The 20,950-nt window shown below is 38.1% G+C and overlaps 1 protein-coding gene across 1 annotated transcript in view; it reads left to right on the forward strand.

Moving 5' to 3' along the window:
* The window catches only part of LOC139445187 (glutamate receptor-interacting protein 1-like), a 64,947-nt gene extending 62,238 nt beyond the window's left edge, over window positions 1–2,709 (forward strand). Inside the window, exon 21 of the mRNA XM_071226315.1 lies at window positions 458–2,709. Within this exon, the coding sequence (XP_071082416.1) occupies window positions 458–658 (201 nt within the window). The 3' untranslated portion in view covers window positions 659–2,709. The remainder of the gene's footprint in view (window positions 1–457) is intronic.
* Window positions 2,710–20,950: the final 18,241 nt, after the last annotated feature.

Genomic DNA, 20,950 nt, shown 5'->3' on the forward strand with positions numbered 1-20,950 from the left:
TCATATGGTTAGACCTTGCTTGGGGGTGCAAACCCCTCCCCAGATGGAGCTGCAAGGGGTCCGTGAGTGTGTGGATTGTGGTATGGTGGCCAAGGGAAATCCAGGGCTCTGTTCCACAAAGCCATCGCTGCACTAAGGTGATCGTTACTCCCATACTTAAAATTAAATTAAGGCTGAAGTAGCACTATAATCACTTTGTCAACACTGCAAAGCATTTTGGTATGTCGTAACGTACGTCATATTGCAGTCTAACACGACACCAATATGACACCTATGTCACCATAGTCTTTTCTTCATATAGGTTACGGATTGCTTAGAGTGGTGACCAATGTGAAGTAGTATTCATTTTCTGCAAGATTTGTAATTAAAAAATCTATGATGAGCAGGTCTGTTTTGTAGACCGCTTCCATGCAGGTTTGATGTTTGATGTGAAGGTTTGTTTGTATTGTGGATGCAGGTGAATCGTGTGAAGACGCGGGACTTCGACTGCTGTCTGACCGTGCCGCTGATTGCCGAGGCAGGCAACAGGCTTCACATGGTTGTGTGTAGAAACCCACTGCTGAGACAGAAGCTGAACCAGAAGGAGTTGTACGTGACAGAGACACCCACCGCCGCCAACACCACGCAGTCTAGTGGCTTGTCTTGCAAGACAGTGTAACCATGGCAACATGTTTTGCAAACTGTGACTGCAGTACTCATTGCTGTGGCAGTGAGAGAATTTAGTTTAATGTCTTCCAGTGCATCGACTATATGGAACTTTTGCAAAAATATGTTCAGCCTGTCTAGTGGCTTGATCTGAAAAACCATGTAACCATGGCAACATGACAGTCTATTTACCTGTGACATCTCATAGCTATGACAGCAACATAATCTAGTGAAGCATCCTCCAACTGCTTTGATCATATGTAACAATTGCTTCAAGATTCTCTGGTGATACAACCTGCGTTATTCTGTAACCATTTGTTACCATGGCAACATGTAAATCTAGTGACATATTCAGAGTAATCGTTGTTACTATGGCAACAGGAGCCTACTGAGCCCCCAGAAAAGCTGTGGAACAAAGTGGAACTACAGACATATTTCAACTCTTACAATGAGGGCCAGGTAGTTTGTAAGGCAATACAATCCAATGACAGTTGTGTGATGAGAAGTTGACATAGCAACATAACGTCTTCAAGAAACAAGTCCAGCAACCCGATATGATCGTGACATTATTATGGTCTAGTCACAGATACGCTAAAACAGGGTAACCATGGCAATGTTCAAGATGTGCCTAGTCCTGCAAGATGATGTGTCACCATGACAACAGTCAGGAGTCCAACTTCATCAGCATTATATGTGTCCCCTGCTTACCATGAGTGACATGGAGACATCACGACAGTGCTCTTGCCATAGAATGATTTAAAATCAGCCGAGGTAGCAGCATGCATCATGCAGTAGGTATTGGCGGCCTCAAGTCTCCAAATCATATGTTTTAAATCTCCATTCAGTAAGGATAAAATTTATGAATGAAAAACTTCCCTTTTGCATTGTTCGTCCATAAATCTTATCCTTACTTAGAACTCCAACTTCTTATTGCTTCTCTGAGGCACAGGTGGCCCAGTCAACTAAGGCGCTGGGATTTGCTGTGCAGAGTTGCGTCCCTTGGGCACGCCAGAAACCTATGATTGTGGGTTCGAATCCTGGTTCGCAACAATTATGTTTCCAGGTTTGTCAGCACCATACCCGTGCTCGTGGGTTTCACCGAAGTGGTCAACGTCTGAGACCTGCATCACTTCGGGCTTTCCTCTCACATTAAACTGACACGTCGTGATGTAACTGGAATACTGTTAAAAGCCCCTAGTATCAAATGGCCGGCCCCTAAGCTGATACAGTTACGACAATAATGCTGACTAATGATGATGTATATATTATTTTGTCAAAAGCAGTCGTCATGAAATGTCAGTTATGTTATTTCTGTTTGTGTAAAACAAGGTTACTTCAATGAACCACTTGATATTGAGAAGAGTGTTGGTTTCTTACTGATCAAGACTTCGTCACACAGACAGAGGTAACATCGCTATTGATGAAAAGCTGACACCCTGTTTATTTCCTTGGATGTGTTTCAGATGTTTTTCTATGTTTGTGTCTTGTCAGACCTGTTTTACCTCGTGTCTTTGTGTTTGTGATGTAGAACATGTTTCTACGTATTATGTATAGATGATAATTTCACAGCCTTGAAAAACCTCAAACAAAATGTTTAAGGCAGACAAAAATTGTTCCTGTTTTCCAGATGAATTTTGAAAATGTGACCAAAAAGATGTCCAAAATGACATATACTTTCATTGAAAAATATGCTTGATTTTGATATCTTTTTGTTTCAATCGATCAAGGGCTCTTTTCAGTACAACAACCATCCCTTCATGGTGGTATGTGGAGCCAATATCTCTGATAGAAGGCGGTACAATGTGTGAAGCCCATTTCTGGTGTCCCCGTCGTGTTATTGCTGGAATATTGCTAAAAACAGCGTCAAACCATACTCACTCACTGATAGAAGATGAATTCAAACTTCAACTTTAAATCTTTTATGGGGTAATTCATCATAAATCGGCACTTACGTTTTTTAATAGACAAAATGTATATGTTCTCATTCTGACACCAAAAAAACATAAACAGGAATGAATTGGTCTGGCCTGAGTAGTTAGCCTCAAGTCTGTGTTCAAGGCTTCTGTCTGATGTTTAAGCGTCACTTCTCTCATCTCAACCGTTTCCGGTGTGAAAGCTCTGCATCCCTCTCAGCATCCCGATGACCTCCACATTTGTTTGTTTTCCTCATCAGTTCTGTGTTTATATAGCTCCACTGGTTCAAGATTCAAGACTTTTCTAAGATCTAAGACCTTTTTTTTCAGAACACTGCCCAAGTTTTGTGTTGGTTATTGTACCTGGGTGTTGGGAGACTTACTTGATGTTTTTTACATGAAACATTTACAGAGTGTGATAATTACATTTTGAAAATTGTACGTGATACCATTTGAAACCATCAGTATTAGATACCAGTGAGATGTTAGCCCATATTTTATAATGTGAGATGTTTGTGTTTCTCCAGCATGTCATCTGAAGGCAAAGTGAATTATATGCCCTTCTATGTAAGTGTACGAGGATTTTAATTTTCGTTTTCGAACAGTTTAAAATCTATTACAAATGTCATGATTTAGAAGAATGAGCATGAGTTTGTTGAGTGTATGGAACCTGGTAATACGCAAGTGATGTTTGTATACGTAATCTCACCGTAACAACATGTGCAGTGTGGTCTAATGCTCTGGTGGATCTGATGTCTGAGTTACCATTTAATCTGTGTCAAGGAACTGTGGGGTGGTCGGGTAGCCTAGTGGTTAAAGTGTTTGCTCGTCACACCAAAGACCCAGGTTCGATTCTCGACATGGGTATAATGTGTGATGCCCATTTCTGGTGTCCCCCTCCGTGATATTGCTGGAATGTTGCCAAAAGCTGGGGAAAACCACTCTCACTCACTCACTCAGTAACTGATTTGGGAACAGCAAGTTATTTAGCTACCGGTCAAGCTGCCTTCACATGTCTGAATATTTGTCATAATGTTAGATTCTTTATTTCTTTATTTTATTGTAGTAGACTACACTGTCTTAATACTCAGGATGAGAATCTCTGCACTCTCCATGACCACCTGCATAATTCTGTGGTTTTGAGATCAGTCAACAGTCAAATCTGTGAAATGCTTTGTTTGATCACAGCCTGGTTGACTGACTCTGAACTCTGTGCTAATATAAAGGTTAACAGAGCCTGCATGAAACGGGGGCACGGGTGGCCCAGTCGTCTAAAGCGCCCGATTCGCAGAGCAGAGTTGCGTCCCCTGGGCACACCAGAAACCTATGATTGTTGGTTCGAATCCCGGTTCACCCCGATTATGTTTCTAGGTTTGTCAGCACCATTACCGTGCTCGCGGGTTTCACCGAAGTTGTAAACGTCTGAGACCTGCATCACTTCGGGCTTTCCTCCCACATTAAGCTGACACGCCGTGATATAACTGGAATAATGCTAAAAGTGGTGTTAAACCCAACTCACTCGCTCACTTGCAGGAAACTGTTACAGTGACTGCAGAGAGACCCAATTGCCAGCATGCTCTGAAGTATTAGAGAGGATAAGGAGAGATTACAGGCTCTCTGAGTCACCACATACCTCATTGTACATACACCATCGTATGAAATCATAGCAATGTATTGCTCCACTTCTACTGTCTTACATCTAGATAGCCCTGATGCTCCCTCACAGCAACGAACGTTGTGATAGGGTCCAGTGATCTTGCACTGAACTCCACAAGCTTAGTCAGTATTTATTTGAAAGAAGATGGATTTGTCTGCATATAGCCACTGTTACTGTTTTTGACACAGCAGCCAAGGTAGTGTATTCAAACCCTTCATGTTTACAGTTTCATAACTCGTATGACCCGTGGAGATCTTTTTTAGAATTGGTCTTCAGCTACCCATGCTTGCCGTAGGAGACTTATCGGGATCAGGTGGTCAGGCTCGCTGACTTAATTGATGCATGTCATTGTATCCCAGTTGCGTAGATCAATGCTCATGATGTCAATCATTAGATAATCATTTACAGACTGCCATCATATAATTGGAATATTGCTGAGTGCGGCGTTAAACAACAACAAACATAAAACATGACAAGAATTGACATATTTGCTGTACTTAAGGATAAATGTGTTTTGGAATTAGGGGATATTAAGATTTCCTCTGTTTTCTTTTTTAAGAAGCACTGTGACCAAGTTTGTGAAGCCCAGTATAAAATCAGCATCGGTCTCTATTAGAATGTTACTGCTATGTGAATTGTTGCTATGTCTTCAGGACAAGTTGATGTGGGACATGTATGCTATGATTTTGTAGCAAGCCATCCTCCTAGATGCAGTAACCATATCTCTGTACTGCTCCTACATCTTGAAACTGACTTGTCTCTACACACAGCTACAGGCTGTCCCATAGTGCTTTCCCAATAGATCCCCGATCCACATCTGTGTCTCACTTTATATGCTTCAGCAAAGTGCATGTGTCATGATCTAACGACTAATGCAGCATGATTCACTTATTAAGACACTTGCCTACAAATACAGTACTTATATTTAAGATCATGCAACAATGTACTTACTTATTGAGGTGGAAACTGGACCTGTAATGATTGGTATCCGCCATTGCTCTTAGAGATGACGCCAAAAATCTGTACCCTCTTGATAATTCCAGTCTGATAGGTACATAGAAAGTTGCATGATTGAAAACATAGGTACACATATTTCAAGGCAAGGATTTTAGTAAGGGAGTCATGATGCAATTTTCGTGAGATAAGATTCATGTATGGCAGGGTTGTTTGTGTGATCTGTGCCAGATCGGGAATATGTTAGGAACACCCTGTGGAACTGCCTGTAGCTCCGTCTAGCAACCAGACAAAGTCATAGTCGTTTATAGGGAGCAGCACTTGGATGTGGCTGCCACAGCTAGATATCCCCCACAGCCTGTATATAGTGCTTCATTCTTCAGTATGTGTGTGTACATGATGCTTTGTATATAGCTTTGTAAGTCTTTGCAAAATACTTCTGTAAATATTCAACTTGAAAATAAACATATTTATTAATAGATTTATAGAACAGACTGTTTTTGTTTATGATTATTTTCTGAAAGTATGTGCTGTCTTTTTGTTATTTTCTGATGTTCTGATTTAGAAATATTGTTTGGTGTTGATGAACTGAAACACAATTAGTTTGATTCTGTCTTGGAGAATTCAGTGGAATAACAGTCGAAAATGTTGTACCTGTATTCATTGGGTGAAGTCTGAAATTCATGTTTTCACACATTGCTAAGCAACAAGTGGAAATATATACCACTCAAGAAAAGTTAAAGAATGTCCAATTCTTTCATAGTACTATAGTTGATCTGTCGTGCCATCACAGATTAAAAGTATAACATATGGAAGAATTGGGTGTTCTTTAACTTCTTTTAAGTGGTATATGATGCAAACTGCATGAGAGTATGTTAGTTGATTATTATATTTATGTGTTGTGTGGGGTCTATAAGACAAGATGCGGAACATGGTCTTCTAGATGTGTCAAGATCAAGAAACGTTCATTATACTATTTTCCTGATTCTGTCCGTATGCTTTACCTTGATGAAAAGCATTCATGATACTATTTTCCTGATTCTGTCGGTATGCTCTACCTTGATGAAAAGCGTTCATGATACTATTTTCCTGATTCTGTCGGTATGCTTTACCTTGATGAAAAGTGTTCATGATACTATTTTCCTGATTCTGTCGGTATGCTTTACCTTGATGAAAAGTGTTCATGATACTATTTTCCTGATTCTGTCGGTATGCTCTACCTTGATGAAAAGCGTTCATGATACTATTTTCCTGATTCTGTCGGTATGCTCTACCTTGCTGAAAAGCGTTCATGATACTATTTTCCCGATCTTGATCGTATGTTTTTTCAGGATCAAAAGTGTTCTTGATACTATTTTCGTGATGGCTTTTTTGTATGGGTTTATTGTAAGTTATTCATTTCAAGTGGTCATGAAATTTCTCATGTTTCATACAGATTGTTTAGTGGCATTTGCTTCAGGGTATTATTGTCTTTTTTAACATTTCCAGGGTTACAAAATACTGGTGAAATCCTTACGTAAAATACTGTTTCAGTAGTCATGTGTATACATCAATACGAAAAGTAGGTTTCTTGTTTGTTTAGATCAAAGTCATGAGATGAACTTTCTAATAGGCCAATCAGTGTAGAAAAGTCTAAATTCTCAGTAGAGCGAGTGGAGATTCGGAACAGCATATTTCATTTCTGTATCTTGAAAATGAATGATTGTATCTCTGGTATTCTATTTGTCTGTGTCATTGTAGAAATGTGTGTGAGAATGGATTTTGGAATTGCCAAAACATTTCACGGTGCTATATACATCACTTCTGTGTTCTGCCTTGTTCTGATATGTAAGATATTGTCATTGGATATTATTGACATAGTTTCCCATGCAACATTAACTCTTCTATGATCCATTAACACACAGATCATGTCTTCTTCCAAAGCAGGATCTGATACAACTATTCAACTTGTTGAAATGTACACCATGTCAATTTCACATGTATGTGTCAGGCACATGTCAAACTTCTGATGTTTCATGTTTACAATAGAATATCAAAGTTTTAATGGATATCTTTAACTTGAAGCAAATTGTATTGAATTTTAATTATATCTGAAATATTGTCTATTTTTTTCTCATTGTACATCATATTTTATTCATTATTATGCTCATTATTTAAAATTGAATTTCATTGAAATTATTTCACTATGGATCCCATTTCATTATTTCGCCCACATTCGAAGAGTGTGCATCACAGATTGACATTACTCCTCCGCCATGTGCCTTGTCCTCCGAAATGTAGGAATTGTGTCAAAAGCTGCAGCATCATATATTCTCAAACTTAACAGACTTTTTTCCTAGCATTATTAATACAATGAAATGTATATACATGGATGAATTTCATAAAGTTTTATTTATTAATAAATATGACAAATGCACTGTTGACACAGTCCCTCAATGGTTGCTACCTGTGTTGCTATTTCGCGTTCAGTAGAACATGAATAGTATTACAGTATTGCTTGGTGTAAGGTTTTTACAAATCATCCATCATGTGATATTGTTCTTCTTGCCACTTCCTGTCACGTGACATATCATGTGACTAACATGTATTTGAATGATGACAAGGCTCAACAAGCTAGTGGTCATCGACTTAATTGCTATAGCTGGGTCACCAATACAACATTTAGGTTTAACTCACTCAACATCCTTTATACAGACAATTGTAAAACATATTTACCCCTTGAAGTTTTAATCGTGCCATGCGTATGGGCATGAGGGCGTTGAAGTACAAGTCTGTCATCTTTCAGCTCAACTGCACCTGCAGATGGTAGTCTCCATTAGTCATTGTCTCCCATTGTTACGACCATCTGTTATTTCCCTGCAAATCCATCATCTATTTTGTGCAAAAATAAAATCGCCAAACATCACCTGTGTTTCTTCTTTTAGCAGGGCCGGTGAGGTAGGCTTGTGGTTAAAGTGTTCGCTCGTCACGCCGAAGACCTGGGTTCAATTCCCCAAATGGGTATTGTGTGTGAAGCCCATTTCTGGTGTCCCCTGTAGTGGTATTGCTGGAACATTGCTAAAAGCGGCGTAAAACCATACTCACTCACTTCTTTTGGTGATGTGTGCAACAAAGGTCATCACCAGACCAGATCAAGCTGGGCCTGGTTCCTCAAAGTGATCTTGGGACAAACTTGGGACATGATTTTTAACAGGAAATGTATTCCCACATATTGAGATATTTTAAGTCAGGATTTTAAGCCAACCCACTGCTAAGCATATTTTTAATATTGACTAGTAGTGTGCACAACCACCAGTAGCTAAAGTGATGACGTAAATCCTGCTGGGGTATTGTGCAGGAAGCTAGGTGACCTAGCTTTGGTTGCTGGTGGCTAATAGCCCATGTTTTAAACAGTTGTAAATAATATTGTTAGATAAAATATGTTTGACAAGTTTGTTCTTTAATATAACTTTGTATTCATGACTCAGTTGTGTTTATTTATCATTTTGTTCTCATCGCTATATGGCTGAAATAATGCTGATGCAACGTTCAATTTTAACTCGAGTCAATACCTGTGAAGATCCAGGGTAGAATAGGTCTTCAGCAACCCATTCTTGCCCTAATAGGCGACTATGCTTGTCATAAGAGGCGACTAACGGGATCGGGTGGTCAGGCTTGCTGACTTGGTTTGATGCATGTCATCTTATCCCAATTGCATAGATCGATGCTCATGATGTCTATCACTGGACTGTCTGGTCCAGACTCGATTATTTACAGACCGGCCTGATATAGTTGAGTGTGGCATTAAACAATGAACAAATCACTTGAGTGAAAATATGATACACGTTTACACCATTTGCTTGTGTTTTCATCTGACCTGGGTGATATGTGGTTGTTCATATCAACCAGTTGGTGAGGAACTTGCATGGGTCAGGAGGGCAGTAGGACTTTAACTGATTATTCCTGTAAGTAATGCAGGAGAAACACTTTTTTATTATTTCCCCACCAACCAATTGAACTCGGCTCTGGAATACAATGTGAATGAGTGAGTTTGGTTTTGTGCCGCTTTTACCAACATTTCAGCAAAATCATAGTGCGGGACACCCAAGATTGGCTTCACACATTGTGCCCAAGTGGGGAATCGAACCCCAGTATTGGGCGTGACGAGCGAAAGCTTTAACCACTCGACTACCCGACCGCCCCTCTGAAGTACAATGTCACTTGTCAAGGATGTCATTTTATGGACAAAAGGAAGTATGCAAGAAATTTGAAAAATATTGGCAACAAATATGACGCACAGTATTTAAAGTGAGACACATTTCCCTTTTTCAAAGCCTTAGTAGATTTAGTAGTTTCTTTTGTAAGGTTGTCACTGGCAATGTTTATCGCACAATTTACGTTTTGACCAATTTCGTCTCTTCAAGCACACATATACATGTGTATATGGTTGACACTGGAACGAACATTTCCAGAAAGAAAGCCATATAAGAAAGTTACAAATACACATCATAATATAGTTTATTTCTATACACCAGATATGTATAATCATATATATGATATGTACAACAAATCATCTTAAACAGAATGGCTATAGTATTGTAGAATGATTACTGATCTATTGAAAGACTCCTTTCACAACATTGAATTACAAACATGACATTCAAGAAACAATCACTGACTCAACTGTAAATTCATACCTCACCTCAATGACAAAATATATACTACTCAAAAGAAGTTAAGGATCACTCGATTCTTTCATATTGGTAATGTTAATCTGTCATGGCATGAGATTAACTATTGTAATATGAAAGAATCAGGTGATCCTTAACTTCTTTTGAGTAGTATATTTATGATTAAAGAAGATTTAGTGATGTGGAGAGGAAAAAAGTATATTTGTATTTTTTTCAATGCATTGCGATTAGTTTACAAACTTTATTTCAAACCATTATTAAAAAATTATCCATACAGTACACATTTTCAAATTAAATACAAGATTCAAAATAGCAATATTTCAAACAATACATATATGTTCTTAAATGATCATTATAAAAACAATTTGAATTTAACTAAAATTATGGCTCTGCCAGAAAAACAATATTTTTGCTTTGGTTCAAAATTGGAAAAGCTTCAGCAATATTAATACATATTACTGTAAGCAATAGCACACTCGATAGTTACATGTTATGAATGTAACGTCAATGTAGCACAATTGATGAAACAGTAGAATTATCAGAGAAATTATGAAATACACACATATTGCCGAACAGTTTAAAAATCCAGCATTCATCACAAATGACATTGTAGATTCGGGAAAAAGTTACAACCGGAAAGATATTTGAAATTAAACAGCCCACAATCCATTGCAAAGCCGATTTAAACACTTCAACAAAACGATCATTAAAAACTGAAGATTTCACAATGGATGGAACAAGAATTGCTCTCATCTTCGGAGATCTTTTATTAACAGTTCCAGGCCGAGAAATAGAATATGAACAAATATGATATCAACAGAGATGATGATACAAGCATGTGTGTCATACTGATTTTATGAAATGATTGTGAAAATTCTTTTATTTCCCGAGCTAGAGTGAGGGTAATACAAGAATCCTTATGCAAGTGTAAAAATTCTTTATACTCTTTGAGATCCCCTTTAGAAACAAGCACTGATCATGACCGCTCAGGTACGAATGACGTCAACAATGAATTCCCAATGACGTACACAATACACTGGTGCGTCTTGATATTTGTACTAGTGCAAATATGATTTTTATGAACTTGGTTATTTCTTACCCGAAGGATAATAAAGCAGATTATAGACAGCATAGGACCTCCCCCTCCCCCCTCCCCCCGGCAAGACACATAGCAGTAACACTACATACATACACTGTTGTTCCTGGACTGAGGTTCTTGCATTGACATACATACTGGAAGATTGATGTGAATTCTGCAGTGCGCACAGTACACCTCATCAAGTGTCAGCCCAACGGCCTCCAGTGAGGGTGTGCAGGTGGCCCTGTGTCGTTGGGCAGAGTTGCATCCCTTTGACATGCCACAAATCTATGGTTGTGGGTTTCATTCTCAGATTTGCCCTGATTATGTTTCATGGTTTGCAACCTCCATACCTGTAACCTTGAGCTTTCTTCTCACACGCTGATATAACTGAAATACTGTTCAAAGAGACGTTTAACGAAAAATTCCCTTACTCAAAGGCCATACTAGAAGTCAAATATTTTTCAAAACAGGAATATAAGTGTCCCTTTAAACAGTAAAGTACTGGTTCGATTCCTCAATGGATATGGGCCTGACCTATTCTTGGTCACCCACTGTATGTTTGTTGTTTAACGTCATACTCTGCAATACTCCAGCTATGTGCCAGAGGTCTGTCAATAATGGAGTCTGGACCAGACAATCCAGTTGTCGATATTGTGAGCAACAATCCACTGTGATATTGGTTGAATATTGCTCCTGCCTACTGAAGCATGGGATGATATTGTGCGGTAAACTGGTCAAGACCTCTTGCTAAGTAACAAGACAATCTCCTCCATCTTCAAAGGAAACAAATAGGACTCTTTGGCTAAGACAGCTAAACATACTGAGATATCAGAGTTACCAGGTTGATCTGTAGGAGTCATGACAGGGACTTGGGTTTCATAGTGATGTAGATGCAACTTCTAACATTATATGAAAGCTGCTGACAGACATCCTACGATTCCTGTCACATTTAAGGGACACAACTCTGCACAGCAAGTTGCAGCACTTTGGACCACCTTGCAACCCATTTGAAGAGGGCTCCAAAAATGTGCACATACCGATAATCCTCAACTTAACAAAGGCTGAAAATTCATGAGGTGTACTGTTTCGCCTACTGCAGTATAATTGGCAGAAACTGTGGATAATCAAATTGTTGGTTTCCTGGCAAGGACGTTTTGAAAAAAAGTTTGAGTCCTTTAACACAATAAATATGAATCATTCCGTCTTAACTAGCTACCTATCAAAGCACACCCTGACCAAGACAGGTCCAGATGACCTGTATTCGTTGTATAATCATGTCCTCGCCAGTAAAACTCGACATCGATGGTACTCAGCTAGAGAGACAGATATGCAACTGATTTCTGTAATACACACATCACACAAGAGACAATTATTGTCACAAAACCTTGACTAAAAGATAAACTGTAACAAATGATATAGTTTCAGTCATTAATTCTACCCCAAAACCTTTTGACCATTCATACATGAAAGAAGAGATTTAAGAAAATATCTGTGGATTTTGGCATGCACAAGCCTACATAACAAAATTCAGCTTATTTTGATTACAACTGATGGACTGGTTATTCGCAGTGGGGGGTGGGGTGCGAACATCAGGATGCTTCCCATGATGCGTAAGTATTTTGCTATGAAATTCACATGAATCCCAAATATCTTAATTTTTTTAACTGTAAAATGGATGTCATTGACCAAAAATTGTGTACCATATCATTTCTGTGCCCAGATCCTGTTACTTTGTTTGCTACTTGGCCCCAACCCTGGTTTTCACCCTCTCAATGCCACCAACCCTTTTTCACCACCCCTCTCTCCCCACCCCACCCCACCCCACCCCTCTCTCCTCACCCCAACCCTCTCAACTCACCCCAAACAGCAAATTTCCAGTCCTTTTAATCCGAACATTTCTTACATGCGTATGGCTCTTGAAACTCACATATTAGTGAAGAATCCATGAATATCTCACAGACTTAGTGTTTCATTCTACAACATTTGGCACATTTCTATAGAAAGTTCACCGTGGAATCACATGAAGAAAATCATATCTTTTGAGTAGGAATGTTAGCACAATTGACAAGCACCACTTATAACAGCCAGAGTTTGCATTTTACATCACTGACTGAAGCACTCCTTCTACGACAAATTGCACTAGCTGAACAAAAAAACCATCTAACATAGTGCTCGAGCTTAGCTACCTTCTAAAAAATACAGATCACACTCACATTAGTAGAAAACTTTATATATCGAAGTCAAATACAACCAAAATGTTTACCTAATGGCAAAATCACTTGAATCCGAATCAACAGATTCGGATGATTTCCCCGACTTAAACCATGTTATGGTTGATGTATAATTTCAGTATAATTTTTCGATAATGACCTATAGCTGCATCAATTTTACTTGTTTAAATTTTGTTAGAATGTCCAAAGAATTTCGGGCTCGGAATCAACTGCAACAACAATAGTGTGACGTCATCACAATGGCTTAATATTGCAACAGACACTTAGGTTATAAGGATGCAACGATATGGAGGCCATGTTACAATATGTATCGCGATACACTAATCATGATACGATACGATAACAACACAAAGGCCATGAACTGAAATACTCGGGAATTTCCGATGAGTGAAAAACTGGCCATAGACTGTTTCTTCCTTGTTCACTGTCCTGTCCATCATGAAAGACCAAGAAACCAAAATGATCCCAAACAGTTGATTTGTAGGACATGGCCGGCTCTTGAACCCAGCTGTATCCCTACTGAGATAGCGTTAATCATTTGTTAAGTAAATATTATGTATTTGCATCATCATTATCATAATACAGGTCTGTATGTACCATGTATCGTATCAAAGTCCACGTATATCATTTCACTCTCAGGGTCAAGGAGATTCAGTCCATTCAGCTCTCAAATCCTGAACATTCCCCTCATGACAATTACTTAAACCTACTTGATTGTAGTTACATCACCGTAATAAGAGTGTTACCTTCCTAGGTATCATCAATACTTCAAGGGTATGTATACACTATGTTTCCATTATCCCCAGAGAATACACTGGGCTTTTATGCAGCGTCATAGTCATGTGTGTCTAATTTTAGTCAGCTCAAGAAACGAGGCCATGAACAACTGACATAAATCAAACGAGCCCTACTCCGTGAAAGCACTTTGTGCCAACCCTCCCTTTGCCTGACAATGAAGCAATGTGTGGAAGACGATGTCAAGCAAAACATTGCTTTGTGCAATGTTATCAGAGGGCTTATTGGTCTCCATGCTCTCTGGTTTCTTTCTTGCTTGAACCATGTGTATTCTTTACTTAAAAATAGCGACCACACCACAAAAAAGACGTAAAATTCATGGAGGATCGTAGTACTGACGATGATTCCAAGTGAAATTGCCCACATTACAAATTAGACTTTAAAAAATATAAGAATTGGTTCTCAGGCAATGACTTTTGAAAATATTGTGTGGGCAGGCAGGGCTTGGTCAAACTAGTATGTAACCAAATAAACAGCTGTGTACCATCAACCTTGGAAAGGGCCTCCCTACATAAACAAGCATACAAACTCCTATTGCTGCCATGACCATAACACGAGATGCGCAGTAAAGCAGTGGGCATGTAAAGGGAAGTAACTGTGTGCTATATTGGATCACATTACTTTTATTTACAGTTTTAGAATTTTTATTTCATTTTTTTTTAAATGAAAATAAAAACGAAAACCTGCACCCGACTTCATTAATGCTGTGGGCGGTGCCGGAGAACCAACACTATTACTTTTTTTAGCCTTACAAGTCCGGGTTACTGAGCACTGTCTTCCCAACAGTAACAATTTGCCCGGAGAGACTTCCAGATTAACAAGATCCAGATTGGTGGGGTTTCACTATCAAAGACTGTTGAAGTGTTAGGAACATCACTGGCCGACGTGTGATCAAGCATTCATTTCTAAACCCCAACAAAATGTTGAACCATCCACTCTAAATACATGAAAGGCGTTTTCAAGAGGTAGTTTTCATGGCATTATTCTAGTATTCCTTAAAAAGTACCATTTAAAAAAACTACAGAAAATACCAATTTGTCTTGTAGAGGTAGGTTGCTAGGCAATCTCCAAGGCCAGTATGAGAAAGTGAATGGGTATCATCAATACCATAATCGCCGTAATAAGCACCCAGGGTGTTTAAAAAACTCGCGAAGGGGGCACTTATCAAAACCATACACAATGTGTTAAATTTGTTTTCAGAAACCAAGTGATAGTGAACAAGCTTTGCTTAAATGTCGACGAAAATAACTCTTATTGATAATAGTTACAAGGCATTTATATACCAATTCTGCACTGCAGAAGAAAGTAACGACTATCATGTAAATTTTCATCTAAAGAGTGGGTGCTCATAAGAATACTTACAGACTAGTATAGTTGGGCAGGGGGCGCTCACTGGAGCAGGGTGCTTAATACGGCAAATATGGTAGTATGGATATATAATCAGCTAGTCATATCTGAAGACAATGGTCTACAAACCGCAAATGCTATCATCCATATGACATGAATCAATGAAAATACCAGATATCTGCAATTTGATACTTACGTAATACATTCTGACATTACAAGACATTTAACACTGAACAAAGATGACATATTTTGGTAATTCCAGTTTGGGTCCGTTATCACATTTGGCATATATATCACATAAGCCTGATACCATGTTATTGTTCACACCAGAAAATGGTTGCAGGCTAAAAACCATCATCAGTTTCTATGGTAACAGTAATGAAAAATAAATCAGCCACCATGTACATCTTTCTGCTTGAGAATACATGGGGGAGACTTGGCTTTTGGCTCAGGACAGAAAAAGTTGACGTTTTCACTCACAAATAAAAATATCAACTTTGCCAGGTCCTTCAATGACATAAACATCTTATATGACAAGAAAGAAACAATGATTAATATCTGATGTATTTTCATGATCTTACTGTTTAAACCGTTCTATTACTTCAGCAGACTGAAAGGAGCTGAAAGTGTTACAGCACTCTAGCTGAATTTCATATTTTTTGATAAGCATAGCATCTCATCACTAAATACAGAATAAATACACACACACGTATCTATGATACTAGAATAAATAGAAACTGTAACTAAGCACTAGGGGATAGTACAATGAAACAACAGTAAAGTAAACATTTTAATTTTAATTAATTTAATTCTAACTATTAAATATAAACAATCCCAATAAAACATAAAATACTGAAATGTTCAATCCTATTCTGGGGTCAAGGCAACCCATACCCAAAAGAAACTTTCATTAACCCAGATTTAATGACTATTTCAACATGTTTCGGATGCTGACAATGGAGAAACAGAAAGTGAGTGAGTGAGTATGGTTTTACGCCGCTTTTGGCAATATTCCAGCAATATCACGGCGGGGGACACCAGAAATGGGCTTCACACATTGTACCCATGTCGGGAATCGAACCCGGGTGTTCGGCATGACGAGCGAACGCTTTAACCACTAGGCTACCAGACTGCCCCAGAAACAGAAAGAGATGACCATGCAAGTTTTAACAAAAAACAAACCTTAAGCCAAGAGAAGCATGATCATACATCGGTACTCATTCAAAACAAAACACCTCCCGGCCAGATTTTATTATCAATAATATTTATGCCTATATTTTCATTAACCATAATTATTATTAACCTTAGTTATGATCAATAATTGCAGATGTTTTCTTAAAGAAGCACTCTGACACAGAATGAGATCACCATCAAAGTAATGATGCAAAAATATTTATACACTTAAAGGTAATCATTGAGCGTACATTCGGAGCACTGCATAATCCCCCAAAAGACTTTCATTTTCAGGGGAGGGCGGTCGGGTAGCCTAGTGGTTAAAGCATTTGCTCGTCCCGCTGAAGACCCGGGTTCGATTCCCGACGTGGATACAATGTGTGAAGCCCATTTCTGGTGTCCCCCGCCGTGATATTGCTGGAATATTGCCAAAAGCGGCGTAAAACTATACTCACTCACTCATTTTCAAGGAATGCTTAGCTCATTGTGTTAACCCACACATACATCTTAAATGGTAGTCACAACAATGGTGCTGTTTGTAGAACTGTAATTCTGTTGTGACATATTTAGATCACATGTTACTTTAGGTCTTCCAGACGTTGGGTATGGATTAATGACTACCTTTAAGGAATACATAGCCAAGCACAAGTTTGAAACCATGATTTTAAGATGCCTCTTGTCACGAAGGATATCAAAGCAATAAATACAATATCTATCCTTATTTAAGCATTACTATTATTATTAATTAGAGATGCAATATTTTGAAATGAGAGTGCATGATATTGTTGACTTAATCTCCAGTAGAGAATGGGAGCCTGGCTATTGGATATTTCAAGGTGACAGCTATTTCTGTTTCATTGTACAAGGAAAACAGACGATTACGTAAATTGAAAACTTGCTAAAAGAAATGCCTACGATAGCATGAATTAAATAAAAGATTTTAAACTGACCTAAATAACATGGGGTTCACCTTCACCTTGTGCATGTGCGTATATTGCACACAAAAATACAATCGGCAACCTCCTTGACCACACCAATAATTACCTATAACTCTTACAATTACAACCAAAAACTAAAATATTCACAGTTTTGATGTTGCTCATGTTAGTAGTTTCACACAACAATGAGGATTTAAAAAAAAAAAATCAACCAGAAAAGCATCATTACACTAGTTTGATTTCATCATAAAAGATTATCATCCAATCTTGGTCTTGGTATCAAGCTCACTGTCTATCCTCCCGTTATAACTGCAGTCATCACTACTGTGACTAACTACATGCAAATTCCTGAATATGTCAAAGTGTTGCTATGGTAACATACCGATCAATGTTCTTTGATGAAAATGATGAAAAGAAAAACACATTCTGAAAATTATCCAACCAAATTCCTTTGTGCACAACATTTGTACACAACTGGTAAAATCTAGTGGTGCAGACAAACCGTCCATGATATCCTGATGTGTATATTAGGATATATTTTCAGGATATCATGAGCATGTTTGTAAATTGTGCCATGTTCATCTAAAAAGATGAAGGTGAGTGTGTGAGTTGGGTTTAACACCACTGTGAACAGTATTCCAGTTATATCACGGTGTGTCAGCTTAATGTGGGAGCAAAGCCCAAAGTGATGCAGGTCTCAGACATTTACCACTTTGGTGAAACCCACGAGCACGGGTATGGTGCTGACAAACCTAGAAACATAATCGGGGCGAACCGGGATTCAAACCCACACTCATAGGTTTCTGGTGTGCCCAAGGGACGCAACTCTGCACAGCAAATTGCAGTGCCTTAGATGACTGGGCCACCCGTGCCCAATAAAAGATGAAAGTTAAACTTTTTAATGGTGGATAATAGCAAACAACCTTCACAATTTCAAGATATATAGTAAATGTCATGTTTAGGCTGTGAATATCTTTGTCCTTATCTAACATTCAGTCATGGTACATGTTCATAATGAAAAATACATCAAAACAAGCTCTCACAACCTTCAACAGTTCGAAAGATGTTTTCCATGCAACTAATTTTGTGACACCTGACTGACCTAACCCTGAAATGAACATGATGATAATATGTGATATTCTAAATAGCTTTGTAACATGTCTACAAATGACCATGCCAATATTTTGCTGAAGTTGATATGTCTCATGTATCTCTAATGCATTGATAATAGTCCTGGATATTTAACAACCAACCTTTTTTTCAAAACAAAAAGAATTGAAATGTTGACAGACAAGCACATTTGTTAAAATAATCCTTCTAAAAAGTTTTTTTGTTTCATGTCGGTAATTAAATAATTTGCAAGGATACAAATATGCTTGTGTTAGTGATAATCCAGAGAGTTAATTTGACTAGACTCTTCGAATCTACGGTAATAAATGAGCACCTTGTCTAATACCTCCAAGATATTAATCCTACTAAACAATTTCCCCTGTGAACCGAGGATGATCCACTCCACCAGTTCAATACAACTAATGACAAGCTAGCACCGAGCATACTAATTATTAAATTACTGCATTCATTGTTCTAATCACTAACTGTACTTAGAATAAGACTGTCCCATCTAGCTTTGACATTAGCACCAAAAGCAGGACTCTGGCCCAGGGTATTTTTTCCTCGCCAAAAACAAAAAATACAGCAAAATATAACAGCATCACATATCCCATGAACACTATGTGACCCCTAGGTTTGAAGCAGGACTTGTGATTGCCATTATCATGATAATCAGTTTTAGGGAGAATGTGATCTTCATAATTTTGCTGTACTCCCATCCATGGCTAGATATAACATTTGAACAAAATGCGTATTGAAAAAACATTAATAGCTAACAAATAACAAACAAAACAAGCATGAAACATTTAACGGAAAAATTGCTTTGCTTAGTTGATAAATGCAAAAATTAATATAGCATACAATCTGTTTTCTTAGCCAGCGTCTTTACATGTTTGGTATCAATGTTACAATACTGTTATCCCATAAACATATCCTAACTAGCTGTCTCTATCTTCTCATCAGTTAAACACAGTATCACAAAACAATACTGCATGTGTTTACTGTATAATAATTATTGTTACTGTATTCGACATAATAAGCGCCCAGGGCGCTCTCAAAATTAGAAATAGATGGCTCTTATTAGAATATTATTTTGATGGAAAAAACAGAGTTGAAAGATAAATTTCGTGGTTTATGCTAACGGCCTGAACTGTTTATATACGACATATATTTTTCCAGAATATAATTGCCCATCATTAAGGTGCATATAACACACTAGTGCGTATTATACGTGAATAAATAAGTCAACATTGATCAATTGGAAGGGGTGCTAATTGGGATTGTTCACTAGCCAATATATTACCGGGGTAGCAAATATCGCCGTGGATGCTTATTACATCAAATACGGTATATTATTATCCATGACTAGATAATCTAACATGTTAGGCCTGAACAAATCCATGTTTCTCTTGAAAAAAATATGCATCGCAATATGCATATCTACATCAAATCGCGTAGAACCGTCTTGACCATAAATATTTCAGAGCAGGTTCAAAAGGAAAAGCTAGCATGGTTTCGTTGCTGCTATGTTTAGTAGTTAACTTAATTACAACACATTTTGTGATTTTTTTACATGACAAAATGCCAGAGGGTTACTAAACAAGCAGTAAGTAATGTACTTTAGCAAGTATCGATACAGAAAACTCATGATCGGCGCACCGATGTTTTGTTTCACCTCTAAGTTGCCAAATTAAAAAGCAATATACAATATTCAACAATTCTTTCTTGATAAGAGAATTTCAAAACATCAATTGCTGACCCTACATTTCCTCAAAAGCATACAGCAACTTTGACTGACATCATAAAAAAACACGATAAAATCACGGACTGGATTTACTACTTAAAAACTAACTTGAGAATAACCTTGAGAACAACTTTGACCTTGCATTGAACTGGGCCACACAATGTTGCAGAGCTTGGAAAGGATGTGTCGATCACACGGAATTCCCTATCTCATTAAAATGAGATCTTAGATCTCGCTACCGCCATACAAAGATCTGAGGACATCCCATTAGGGGTCACGTCAGAACGACCTTTCATCCGACCAATCAGAGCGTCGCTTACCAGATCATGAAAGTGACAGCCGGAATGTTATTTCTAATCATGCAACCTCGAAAACTTTAACACTAGGTATTCCGAACGATAGTTATGGGTTAAATGACTGAATCCATACAATCTAGACCATCTATTAGCCATTCCATTCAGGTTTCAATTTTTTAATCGAGAATTTGTCAAAATATGGTTCAAAGCATAGTCGCCAATTTGAAATCAGTGCCGTAAAGCACGAGAAAGCTGCCTTCTGATTGGCTAATGTCGTTTCCTTGACAGTCCTTCCATTGGTTGGTCAAAATTCGTGCAAGTTCAGTCTGACGTGACCCGTAATGGGATGTCCTCAGGTCTTTGTTTTAGCAGTAGCGAGAACTTAGATCTGATTTT

Source organism: Haliotis cracherodii, unplaced genomic scaffold (assembly GCF_022045235.1).
Source record: "Haliotis cracherodii isolate W230 unplaced genomic scaffold, xgHalCrac1.p SCAF_6, whole genome shotgun sequence".
Taxonomy (NCBI): domain Eukaryota; kingdom Metazoa; phylum Mollusca; class Gastropoda; order Lepetellida; family Haliotidae; genus Haliotis; species Haliotis cracherodii.